At 28.8% G+C, this 13,781-nt stretch overlaps 1 protein-coding gene across 2 annotated transcripts in view; it reads left to right on the top strand.

The window, feature by feature from the left end:
• Nucleotides 1–13,781, top strand: part of LOC142221208 (protein serrate-like) — a 100,249-nt gene that overhangs the window by 70,384 nt on the left and 16,084 nt on the right. For both annotated transcript variants that reach the window (XM_075290836.1, XM_075290825.1), the window contains exons 7-9: nt 10,269–10,402; nt 10,737–10,912; nt 11,974–12,193. In XM_075290836.1, coding sequence (XP_075146951.1) covers nt 10,269–10,402; nt 10,737–10,912; nt 11,974–12,193 — 530 coding nt within the window. The remainder of the gene's footprint in view (nt 1–10,268; nt 10,403–10,736; nt 10,913–11,973; nt 12,194–13,781) is intronic.

Genomic DNA, 13,781 nt, shown 5'->3' with positions numbered 1-13,781 from the left:
TTATATCGAGGACCATAATTAGATAAAATTTGGCCTAGAATTGTTGACCGAAATACAGATTTTTCTCAACAAAACCAAAAAGTTTGTGTGTGAAAATTTTCTCACAGGCGAGAAATATAAAAGGGAAAACAACCGCACAGCATCCTCTCTTTAGATTACCATCAGTTTCTTGTTATACCATTTTTTAGATCTCCTAAAAAATCGTCGAACCTTTTCAATGTGCTGAAAATCCAAAATGAATGGTTCCTTCTTCTCTCAATCATATCTAATATTTTATCCGAATCTTGCTACTTACTAAGTTCTTTCTATGACATGACAATTGATGTTGTTACTGTTATTACCAATGTAGGTGTCAAAAGTTAAACAACCTCTTTGTCCAAATCTTTGAAATCTTTGTTTCCTATCTTCCCGTTCGTCTTTCTTTTTTTCTTCTTCTATGTAGCCTTGGTGTGATAAATCTACAATAATTTCATGGTATTCTCAAATTTAACATGATTTGTGCTCTTAACTAATTCACTACAAAATATGATTAGCTTGGCCCTTTTGTAGTATACAAAGATTTATAGGTTGCAGTCATGCTATAACTAATTTACTAAATGAAATTGGGGTCAACTTATTTGGTTTCTTTCCACAATTTATAGAAAAATTGTTACTGACAACTCAGTTATTAAAATGAAAAATATGAGAAATTGGTTTTTCCTAAAACATAGATGGCTTACATTTTAAGAACAATTTTTGTTTTAGGTTTGTGTCTTAAGTCTTTCGTTAAGAGCATAATAGAATAATTGGCCAAAATTAAATTTTTTGTAAATTTCGTATAAATGAAATTCTCTTGAATGTATAGCAAATATAGCTAAAATCATTGCAAGTATTGATATTCTAAAGAAAGTCATTATATTAGGTTAGGTTAGGTGGCAGCCCGATGTATCAGGCTCACTTAGACTATTCAGTCCATTGTGATACCACATTGGTGAACTTCTCTCTTATCACTGAGTGCTACCCGCTTCCACGTTAAGTTCAATGACAAGGGACCTCCTTTTTATAGCCGAGTCCGAACGGCGTTCCAAATTGCACTGAAACCACTTAGAGAAGCCTTGAAACCCACAGAAATGTCACCAGCATTACTGAGGTGGGATAATCCACCGCTGAAAATCTTTTTGGTGTTCGGTCGAAGCAGGAATCGAGCCCACGACCTTGTGTAAGCAGGGCGGGCATGCTAACCATTGCACCACGGTGGCTCACTATATTAAAATGGACCAAAATCACGGTTGCCACTCGAGTCAAAAATAATCTACCAAAATTTGGAGAATATTTTTTTTCTATAGAAAATTTTGTAAAAATTTTATTTTCATAGAAATTTTGTCAATATTTTATTTCTATAGAAAATTTTGTCAAAATTTTATTTCTATACAAAATTCTATCAACATTTTATTTCTATATATAAATATTGTCAAATTTTATTTCTATAGCAAATTTTGTCAAAATTTTATTTCTATAGAAAATGTTGTCAATATTTTATTTTAATAGAACATTTTGTCACACCTTTATTTCTATTTAAAAATTTTGTCAAATTTTATTTCAATAGAAAATGTTGCCAAAATATTATTTCTATAGAAAATAATGTCAAAATTTTATTTCTATAGTAAATTTTGTCAAAATTTTATTTATATAGAAATTTTTGTCAAAATTTTGTTTCTATCGAAAATTTTTGTCAACATTTTATTTCTATAGAAAATTTTGTCAAAATTTTATTTCTATTTAAAAATGTTGTTAAATTGTATTTCTATTGAAAACTCTGTCAAAATTTTCTTTCTATACATAAATTTTGTCAAATTTTATTTCTATAGAAAATTTTGTCATAATTTTATTTCTATAGAAAATTTTGTAAAAATTTTATTTCTATTTAAAAATTTTGTCAAATTGTATTTCTATAGAAATTTTTGTAAAAATTTTACTTTTATAGAAAATTTTTTAAAAATTTTGCCAAAATTGTATCTCTATAGAAAATTTTGTCAAAATTTTATTTCTATAGGAAATGTTGTCAAAATTTTATTTCTATAGAAAATTTTGTCAACATTTTATTCCAATAGGAAATTTTTTCAATATTTTATTTGTATAAAAAATTTTCTCAAAATTTTATTTCAATAGGAAATTTTGTCAAAATTTTATTTCAATAGGAAATTTTGTCAAAATTTTATTTAAAAAAAAATTTTATCAAAATTTTATTTAAAAAAAAAATGTCTACATTTTATTTCTATGGAAAATTTTGTCAAAATTTTATTTCTATGGAAAATTTTGTCAAAATTTTGTTTCTAAAGAAAGTTTTGTCGATATTTTACTTCGATAAAAAAATTTTGTCAAAATTTTATTTCTATTTAAAAATGTTTTCAAAATTTTATTTATAGTTTTTAACTTTTGTCAACATTTTATTTCTATAGAAAATTGTGTCAAAATGTTATTTCTATACATAAATTTTGTCAAATTTTTATATCTATATATTTTGGAAAATCTAGCAAAACGTCAAAAATTCTACCAATCTACCAAACAAAAAAAAAACTACCATTCTTGGTAGAATTCTACCAACTGTGGCAACCGTGGTTGAAATACCGGCAGACTAAATACATTCAGCTTTGATCTTGAAAACAACAAATACTTGGATAGACCGACTAAAATGTTAGATTTGACATCATCATGGTGTAGAATATAAAAATAGTCGAAAGGCTAAATTCCTTTAAAATTGAAAATTTTGAAAATGTTTTCAAAAGTACAAAACGCTTTTAGTCTTTGAAAGTCTTAGTACATTAAAACAAGTGCTCCGTGGAAGCAGCAAGTAATTTTCATTAAAAAAAAAACCAAAACGTGTATCATAAACTTTTAGTGTGATGTTCTGTCTATACTAAAAACCTAACGGAAGTCTTCAAAAACCATCACAAAAAACGATAAAGTTTAAAGGCGAAAATTTGTCATTTGTTTTGGCTCATTAGTCACTTTAGACAACCAGACATGGTTAACACGACAATTTAAACGACTTGCAAACAAGTCATGCCAACTAAATTGAAAACTACTCAAATTTATTTCCAAAAAAAAGACAACAAAAAATCTTGTAAAGAAAGTCCATCATGAGAGTTTTATTCTCAGCTTAGTTTGTCCTTAAAGTGTAAACATTAGACTAGGATTTGGTTAATGATAAGGCTTGGTGTAACCCTAAGATCATGTCATCATTTGCACCATCATTCAACACCATTAGCAACGTTTTTTCCGAACAAAAAACTTCTTAAGCATCAGCGACATTTTATATGTTTTTTTTTACTATTTTTGTTTTCAGTTTAAGATTTATTTGTTTTTTGTTTTACTTTAAATTTAAAAGTGACACAGAGTCATATACTATATACTCGTATGTGAACGCTTTCCGTTTGTTTAATTACGTACCGCCCGTTGTTAAACATGGCTCCGTGACATGTTATGCACTCCTAGTTTTATATGGTTTTTGTGAATTTTATTCTGAAACCTAGACAAACAGTCACTTGTAAGGTACACTGCAAATATTTTAGAAAATGTTAACAAAGATATTTTACTAATTGCAAATAAGTTTACGATTTTTCTCAAATTTAAGAAAATTTATTACAAATAATAATTTGTTTTCTGTTGTTTAAGAAAATTTCATATTTTAAAGGGAAAAAATTGGAATTAAAAATTGTTAAAAACTCTTTAGCGCTATATGAAGTTCCAGACAGACACAATTTAAAGAAAATTTATTTAGAAACGTATGAAAGCGATTTAAGTAAAGTTCGCCCATTTTAGGAAAATATGAACTATTTTGAAATTTAATAAAATATTTTTGTAAACAACTGTTTTTCTCATATTTAGTTCACGGCATTAAAGTAAGCGAACAATAATTAATACCTGGAACATTTTCTTTCATTTGGCAAATTTTAACTAAAACTAAATAATTTTCATTAACTAAAATAAATTTTCATTGGTTTTAAAAAAAAATCGTTTATTTTTTTCTGAGTTTGTAAAAAAGAATTTTGGGCCCTAGCCTATAATATCTAATTCATAAACTACATATTTGGAGTAAGAGTAAGAACAATTTTGATAAGAATGAATGAAAATTAAACGGTTATAAAAAATAGTAAATAGTTCAACCAGTACGCTTCGCGAAGATAAATGTAAAGACTATATCAGATTCTTAATTTATAAGAGCTGATTTTTGTGTGAGTTTTAGAGGAGTCATAAACATCTCTTGTGAGTGTGCAAGAAAATGATGTAATAATGATGATGTAAAATGATGTGACTTGAAATCTAAAATCTGTAGATTTTTACCTCAATTATTTAAATGATTACGAGAAGTAAAATCTGGAAATTTTACATTCAGCTTCAAGCAATGTTCATGATCAGTGCGCCTTTTATACCCTCAAGAAGTGAAAGCGGTCTGTAGGGAGGACCGACAAAACTAAATCATATACACCTTGTTATGGGTCTAATCTGCCAGTATATTTTTAATTTGTGGCAAATCGGATAAAAACTACAATTTCTAGAAACCCTCGGAGTTAAGTCGGGAGTTCGGTGTAATGGGGGCTATCCCAAAACTTGGAAAACAGTATTCAGCACATCTAATTGTTGTTCTAGAATCTAGACCCCAAATCGGAGGCCCGGTTTATAAGGGGGCTAAATCAAAAACTGTACCGATACACAATTTATTGGGCACATCTCTTTATTTTCCTAGAATACCTCTAGATTTCCGATTTGAGCAAATTGGGTAAAAATGACGGATTCTAAAGAAGTAAAATCGGGAGATCGGTCTATATGGTGGCTATGTCAAAACATGGACCAGTACTCACCATTTTCGGAACACGTCTTTATTTTCCTAGAATACCTCGAGATTTCCAATTTCAGGCAAATTGGGTAAAAACTACGGATTCTAGAAGCCCAAGAAGTAAAATCGTGAGATCGGTCTATATGGGGGCTATATCAAAACATTGACCGGTAAACCCCATTTTCGGCACATCTCTTTATTTTCCTGGAATACCTCTACATTTCCAATGTCAGGCAATTTGGATAAAAACTACGGATTCTAGAAGCCCAAGAAGTAAAATCGGGAGATCGGTTTATATGAGGGCTATATCAAAACATGGTCCCATAATCACCATTTTCAGCACATCTTTTAATTTTCCTAGAATACCTCTAGATTTCCAATTTCAGGCAAATTGGGTAAAAACTACGGATTCTAGAAGCCCAAGAAGTAAAATCGGGAGATGGATCTATGTGGGGGCTATACAAAAACATAGACCGATATCCCCCATTTTCGACACACCAATTTTTGGTCTTAAAATACCTCTAGATTTTCAATTTCAGGCAAATCGGATAGAAAATACACATTCTAGACGCCCAAGAAGCAAAATCGGGAGATCGGTCCATATGGGGGCTATACCAAAACATGGACCGATAGGCACCATTTTCGGTAAAGTACCTCTAGATTTCCAAATTCAGGCAAATTGGATAAAAACTACTGTTTTTATAAGCCCAAGACCCCAAATCGGGAGGACGGCTATATCAAAACTTGGACCGATATAGCCTATCTTCGAACTTGACCTGCCTGCAAACAAAAGACGAATCTGTGCCAAAATTCAGGACGACAGCGCCATTATTGAAGGCTGTAGCGTGATTACAACAGACAGATAGACGGACATGCTTATATCGTCTTAGAATTTCTCCCTGATCAAAAATATATATACTTTATATAATCGGAAATCGATATTGCGATGTGCTACAAACGGAATGACAAACTTATTATTATGCCCATATGCACCATTCTATGGAGGTGGGTATACAAATTTAAATTACCCATCAAAAATGTGGAAAAAATGAGTTATTAAAAACTTAATTAAAAGAACTTCCTGCGTTATTAAAATAAAACACATCTTTGGGAAGTTTGTTTTGGAAGTGCTGTTAAAGTTATGCCTTTAGAACAACTTCCAAAATTTTAACTTCACAGGAAGTTCATTTGAGACAATTTTTTTTATAACCCGCGTTTTTCATATTTTTAACGGGAAATTTATATTTTTACTGTTTCAAATAGGTTAAAAACATATTAAGAATTAATAAACTGGTACAAATTATTTAATTTTAGCCGAAAATAATGTTAAATCCTTCCTAGAAAAATTGTGAATTTTTGAAAATATTTGATGACGAATATTCCAGACAAGCGTTATAATGCATTAAAAATCATAAAAAAAAATTAAAAATTATTTATTTGTCAAAATATCACAAAAATTCTTAATTCACATCCAAAACACTGAATTCACCTCACACCTTAAGAAGTGATGCAAATTGAGTACAGCGACTGTTGAAATGTTGAACATCCGTCCTATGACAAGTCAATATTAAACTCATCGCTTCTGCGTCAAGTTGGCACCACTTCCGGATCCAAAAAGAACATTTTCACTACTTTTTTGGCAACGCTTGTTTTTGCTGGGAACTAATAAACAAATACTCTTTTCTCATTTTTTTAAAGTAATTTACTTATATTCAAATATAAGCGAATTTATTTATGGAATATATACAATTTGGTTTTGACCAATTGTTTCCTTGCATTTTTTGTCTGAGTGTATTTTCGATATTCTCGCCATGAAACCACAAAAATAAATGTAACGTAGCATTGAAACAATACATAGTCGTGAGATTTGTTTGTATTTTCTTTTCTAGCTTTTTAATCAAATTACTTAGGGACAAAACTTCAATACTTGGGCTGAAAAGAAAAAAGGGAATTGTAATAAAAAAACAAAACAAAACCAACTCATAGCTAGAACATGCAACATGTTTCATTTTAAACATTAAGTCCTTTGTGATCTAGAACAAAGGTGAATGCTTAAAGCAACCATAAGCATTGGATTCTATTGTAGAAATTTACATAGCATCCTTCAGCTAAAAGAAAAGGGAAACAATGGGAACCCATCAACTACAACAAATCATGGCTTGTATTTGAAGCCATACTATGTTGTTTCAACAACTTAACAAAAGCATACAAATAAAAGGAAAAACTTAAAAAAAATATTCCTCCATTTCAAGTCAGTAAGTTATATATCGAGCGTGTTGAAAAGCTTAATTGAAAATAGTATTGAAGTTCTTTTGTTTGTATTTTCATTTCATTTGAATTGTTTTTTTTTTTGTGGTGGTTTGGTGTGGTGTATCAGTGTTAAACGATCTACTTTTTCCCAGTACTTCCCTCTTCATTTGATGCCATGAATTTGTCTTCATGATGAATTCGAACAGTTTCATGGTCTGTGTTTTTTGCACTCTTTCTGTTTTGTGTTACTATTGTCAGCGATGGCGTTGAAATATTGTAAATTGTAAAAAAATCAAAGTGACACAGTTTAATTTCATTAAAAACCAATACTCATCGATAGAGTTGAGCGACGAAACGAGAAGACCAAAATCCGAAAACAAAAGCCGTTTTAAAGTTCATTTCTCACGAAATTGAAAATGATTTGTAAACATGGATTTATCGGTGGATTTAAGGGGAAAATCTAAATCCTTGAGTATAAAACAAAAAATACGAGAAAAGAGGAATGTTAGAAATATTAAATTTACTTTGTAACCCAGCAAAAAAAGCGTCGCCAAAACAGTAGTGAATATGTTCTTTTTGGTTCCGGAAATGGTGACAAATTGATGCAAACGCGATTAATTTAAAATGGGCTTGTCATAGGACGGATGCCCACCATTTCAACAGCCGCTGCAATGAATTTGCAACACTTCTTAAGGTGTGAGGCGAATTCAGTGTTTTCGATGTGAATTAAGAAATATTTTGATATTTTGCCAAATAAATATTTTCTAATTTTTTTTATGATTTTTAATGCATTTAATGTCTGGAACGCTTGTCATCAAATATTTTCAATAATTCGCAATTTTTCTAGAAAGGATATAGCATTTTTTTCGGCTAAATTTAAATAATATGTACCATTTTATTAATTCTTAATCTGTTTTTAGCCTATTTGAAACAAAGAAAAAAATTAAATTTTCATTAAAAATATAAAAAAAGTTATAACAAATTGACTCAAATTAACTTCCTGGACAATTAAAATAAAGAACATCTTTGGGAGGGTAGTTTTGGAAGTTCTTTTAAAGTTGTGGGATGCGCAATATTAAGAACCTATTTCTCAAAAATAATTTTAATAAATTTCAATTAGAAAAAAATTTAAAATCTTAGCTTGAAAAATAATGTGCGAATCTTCGTTAAAGTCTACAGAAATAAAATTTTGACAAAATTTTCAATAGAAATCAAATTTTGACAAAATTCTCTATAGAAATAAAATTTTGACAAAATTTTCTATAGAAATAAAATTTTGACAAAATTTTCTATAGAAATAACAATTTGACAAAATTTTGACAAATTTTTCTATAGTAATAAAATTTTCTATAGAAATAAAATTTTGACAAATTTTTCTATAGAAATAAAATTTTGACAAATTTTTCTATAAAAATAAAATTTTGACAAAATTTTCTTTAAAAATAAAATTTTGACAAAATTTTCTATAAAAATAATATGTTCACAAAATTTTTTACAGAAATAAAAATTTGATAAAATTTTGCCAAAATTTTGTACAGAAATTTTTGTATATAAACAACATTATTCAGAAATTTTGTACACGAAGGAAATTTTGTAAAAATTTCATACAGAAATAAAATGTTGACAAAATTTTCTATAGAAATACAATTTTGACAAAATTTTCTATAGATATAAAATTTTGACAAAATTTTCTATAGAAATAAAATTTTGAAAAAATTTTATAAAAAAATAAAATTTTGACAAAATTTTCTATAAAAATAATATTTTAACAAAATTTTCTACAGAAATAAATAGAAATAAAAATTTGATACAATTTCTATAGAAATAAAATTTTGACAAAATTTTCTACAGAAATAAAATGTTGTCAAAATTTTCTATAGAAGTAAAATTTTAACAACATTTTCTATGGAAATAAAATTTTGACAAAATTTTCTATAGAAATAAAATTTTGACAAAATTTTCTATAGAAATAAAATTTTGACAAAATTTTCTATAAAAATAATATTTTGGCAAAATTTTCTACAGAAATAAATAGAAATAAAAATTTGATACAATTTTCTATAGAAATAAAATTTTGACAAAATTTTCTACAGAAATAAAATTTTGTCAAAATTTTCTATAGAAGTAAAATTTTAACAACATTTTCTATAGAAATAAAATTTTGACAAAATTTTTTATAGAAATAAAATTTTGACAAAATTTTCTATAGAAATGAAATAAAAATTTGATAATATTTTCTATCGAAGTAAAATTTTGGAAAAATTTAAGTACTAAATTATATTAATTTAGTATGGAAAAATGATCCGTTGGTACAAAGTAAAATATCATTGTGGCAATGCTGCTTGCGAATAATGATTTACAATCACGAGACACTTCCATTCATGATAAATCTCATTTTCATTAGTACACTGAAACAAATATTGCCGTAAAACCAAAAATTTCATGTCCTTCAAATACGAATGCGAATTTTGCTTAGCTTAGAAGACATACTCCTCTGATATAAAGTTCATTTCCTTGTACAATATCGATAAACTTTTCAATGAAGTCGTGTAAACCTTATATTTAAGTTATTCGACTTAAAAATTATTATCTCAATATAAAAAAAAAAATTTCGTTTGACTTAAATCAACTTGGCCTTAAAAATGCTGAAATTTTTTTAATTTAATGAAATCGTCTTTAAGTTGGTTAACTTTTTGTTTCTTAACTACAAAGCAAAAAAGCGTTAAAAAATATGCGACTTTTTTTCAACGCTTTATTCCAGAGACATTTTTTTACATAACATAATTTCTATATGAATTCGAGTCTGAATTTGGAAATTGAAGTTATCGTTAACATAAGCTGAAAAAACGAATAAATTAAAATTTGTTTCTTAAAATAAAGTACGGAAAACTCAAATTTACAAGAGAATTGTGTATTAAATATATCCTTAATTCAATTCCCCGGTACTTTTTATATATGTATTCCAATCGTTTTGAATCCTATAAAAGGCACACTTTTGTTAAGGTATTGGTGTGCGAAAATAATCCAAATATTATTAGAGAACTAACATTTTAAAGATATAATTCTTTAGTGAAAAAATCATCGATTTGACTAAATTTGTTTATAATTATAAATGAAATATTATTTAACACACAAAATTATGTATTTGTTTTCTTTTTTTAATAAATAAAATATTATAAGAAATATTTCTATATTCTTTCAGTTGTCGTCCTGGTTGGCAAGGACCCCTTTGCAATGAATGTGTCGTGTATCCAGGCTGTAAACATGGTTCGTGTTATGGTGAAGCTTGGAAATGTAAATGTGATACAAATTGGGGTGGCATTTTATGTGATCAAGGTAAGTCGTAACGCCTTGACTATCATTAAAAAGAAAAACATATTTGCAAATGGGCAATCAAAACGCCATTAAATCTTTAATAATAAAGCACATAAAACCAAAGCAAAGAGAAACCCGCAAATCTTAAATGATCCAAATACAAAACAAAAACATTCATAGGCAACGGAAATTGCAGTTTGTGTTGTTGTTTTTCTTTTTTTTTTTTCAACAAAACTTGTCTTGTACCGTTTTCCTTCTTCCATTTCAATGTCTTGATAATTTCATATTTGTTTTTTGTAGCCTTGTTCTAAATTCGATTTTCCCCCTTTTTTTCTTTTCGCGTATTTTTATACAGATTTAAATTACTGTGGAACCCATGAACCCTGTAAACATGGTGGTACTTGTGAAAATACTGCACCTGATAGATTTCGTTGCACATGTGCAGAAGGTTTATCTGGTGAACGCTGTGAGATCATAGAACATCCATGTGCAACGCAACCTTGCAAGAATGGAGGTTCATGTACGGTTAGGGTAAGTTGATTGATTGTATGGATCATATACGATCAAAAGGGAATTGCTATAATATTTGTATGGGACATTAAGATAACCTTGAATATTATATACATATCAACAAAACAAAATGTAGAATTTGATGGGAATAGAGTTTATTTGCTTTACATATCTATCTCTCCATTCCAAAGTACGCTTAGTCTAAAAAGTGAATTTTACATGAAACAAGTTCAAAGATTTTTTTGGAATTTCTCAAAAACCGAATAAGATATTCATTTGTTTTCGGTCTTAAAATCGTGTTTATTGTAGATTTTTTTAGTATGTACGAATTCACAATAGTGATAATAGAACATAGCAAAAAATGACATAGACCACTTTAGATCGAACAAAGCTTTTTGCCCTTTTTGGATTGGAAATTTTTATAACTTTAGTCACAGGCTACGTACAATATTAACCACAACTTTTGATAGAAGTGTCCAATAAATTCGAACTTTTGATGCAATTCACATCAATCCGAATAAAAAACAACGAACTCCATCAAAAAATGCTAAGTCGACTTAGCGTACTCTGGAATGAGAACATCGATATGTAGAACAGTTTTTATTTTCTTATTTATTCAAAAAACTACTCATAGATGTATTCAAATTTTGAATTTTATTTAATTTAATTTAAGTTTTAATTTTACTTACGTTATATGCGCTTTTATAAGGCTATTAAACTTAGGACTCTACTGTTATTATTTAAAATTATTTTTTTTTCCTGTATTAAGTCATTTTAGAATATCATACACATATCACCAACAAAAAGTATAAGGATTGGGAATGATGGGAATAAAGTTTATTTTCTTCCCAATTGTAGAACAGATTTACAATAATTTTCAATCTTTATTTTATTTTCATATCTATCCAAAAAACAAATAATTCATGGATGTATCACGATATTAATTTTTTATTTAATTTAAGTTTCAGTTAAGTTTATTCGCTCTTATTAAGATATTAAATCCTATTATTAATCCTTATCCTATTATTAATAGTTAGAATTACATTTTTTATTTTGTTTTATTTATTTTACGCCTTTTTTAGGAATCATTTATGCGCCAAAATACCACAATACCAACCTATCGTGTTATGCGTGGCATGAGTTCATCAATGGGGAAGCCTGTTAATCGTCGTAATTTACCCTTGCTAGCTATGAATGTATCCTCTATTGCCAGCAATTTATATAGTCAACAACAATTGCCACCCGTCTCGGAATTTACTTGCTCTTGTGCACTCGGATGGACGGGGCCAACATGTGAAATAAGTAAGTTGTAGCTTTGATTTGTACTAAAATATATAAATTTATTTTTAAAGCAATATATGGTATAGGTAGGCAGTGGTGAAAACAAAAGACTTAAGTGACAAACGTTATTCATAGTTAAAATTTAAGACCTTCATGATGTGTGTAGTATAATGAAAAGCATAAAAATTAATAATTTTGAACAATTCTACAAAATTAATGAAATCCAGACAAAGACAAATACCCTGTTTATGTATGTCGAACGACAACCCAGTCGACTGAAAAGCAGTCACTCGAATTCGAATCAATTTGGGTTTCTCCATTTTTGAAAGTTCAAATCGTTGATTATCAAAAATGAGTATGAAGGGTTTTAGACGATGCAATAATTGCACGCAATTCTTGTTTGTAGGCAAACGGGGTAGAGAAGCAAAGGGGGTAGAAAAAATTTCATGTTTTCCGTTCCTCTTGCAATTTTTTGACATTTCTGAAACTTGAAATTTCAAGCGATTGCATGAAAAATTTCAACGTATAAATGCTGAAGTTTTTAAGAAGCAACTTTAAAAGAGAATACAAAAAATTGCACGCAACCAATTGCATCGTCTAAAACCCCTCTATATTCAAATTTTTGGCTTGAGAATTGATTCAAATTCCAAAACTGATTTTACTTTTTTTGTTGACACTTATTGTATATGTTCGTTTGTTACTCGACATCTAAATATGAAGTGACTTGCCTGTCATTTTAAATACTCTTGTTCGACATACAGAAACAGGGTAAAAGTCTTTAGACTTTTGTTGTTTTTTTATGGAGCTACAATGGAGGATAAAACGACAAAAATCCAAAACTACGAAATACAACGTGAGAATACACCGAAAAAAAGTAAACTGTTTATACGTCGCGCAAAAATTGAACTAAATTGTACTCCACATTTTGAGATTTCCACGAAGCGTTGTTAAATTTAGGAAAATTTAATGCCCTGTTGTACTTTTTAACTGCAGTTCATGAAATTACATCCTTTCATAGAAGAAAACATGAACCAAAAGTAAAGAATAAAATCATTGGCGCCCAATCAAGGCCAATTTAACCATACATTAGTTAATTTTTACTATATTTGAGAATCGTAGGTTAGGTTAGGTGGCAGGCTCAGGCTCACTTATACTATTCAGTCCATTGTGATACCACATTGGTGAACTTCTATCTTATCACTGAGTGCTGCCCGATTCCATGTTAAGCTCAATGACAAATAACCTCCTTTTTATAGCCGAGTCCGAACGGCGTTCCACATTGCATTGAAATGTCACCAGCATTACTGGGGTGGGATAACCCACCGCTGAAAAACATTTTGGTGTTCGTTCGAAGCAGGAATCGAACCGACGACCTTGCGTTATCAAGGCAGGCAAACCATTGCGCCACGGTAGGAATCGTATGAAAATGTTCTTTTGCTTTAGTTCATATTGAACTTATGTGTACGGCCATTGAACTTTATACCCACCTTTAGTTCATGAAATTTTTAAGACATACTTAAAAAAAGGAAAATTTCATTAGGCCGTGGAAAAGTGATAAAATTTAAATTTTCTTTTCAATAAAAATAAGTTGAATTTAGCGTTGCAATTA

The sequence above is a fragment of the Haematobia irritans genome, chromosome 1 (assembly GCF_050003625.1).
Source record: "Haematobia irritans isolate KBUSLIRL chromosome 1, ASM5000362v1, whole genome shotgun sequence".
NCBI lineage: Eukaryota > Metazoa > Arthropoda > Insecta > Diptera > Muscidae > Haematobia > Haematobia irritans.
The sequence above is the reverse complement of the archived record's forward strand: the minus strand, read 5'-3'. Positions and strand labels throughout refer to the sequence as shown.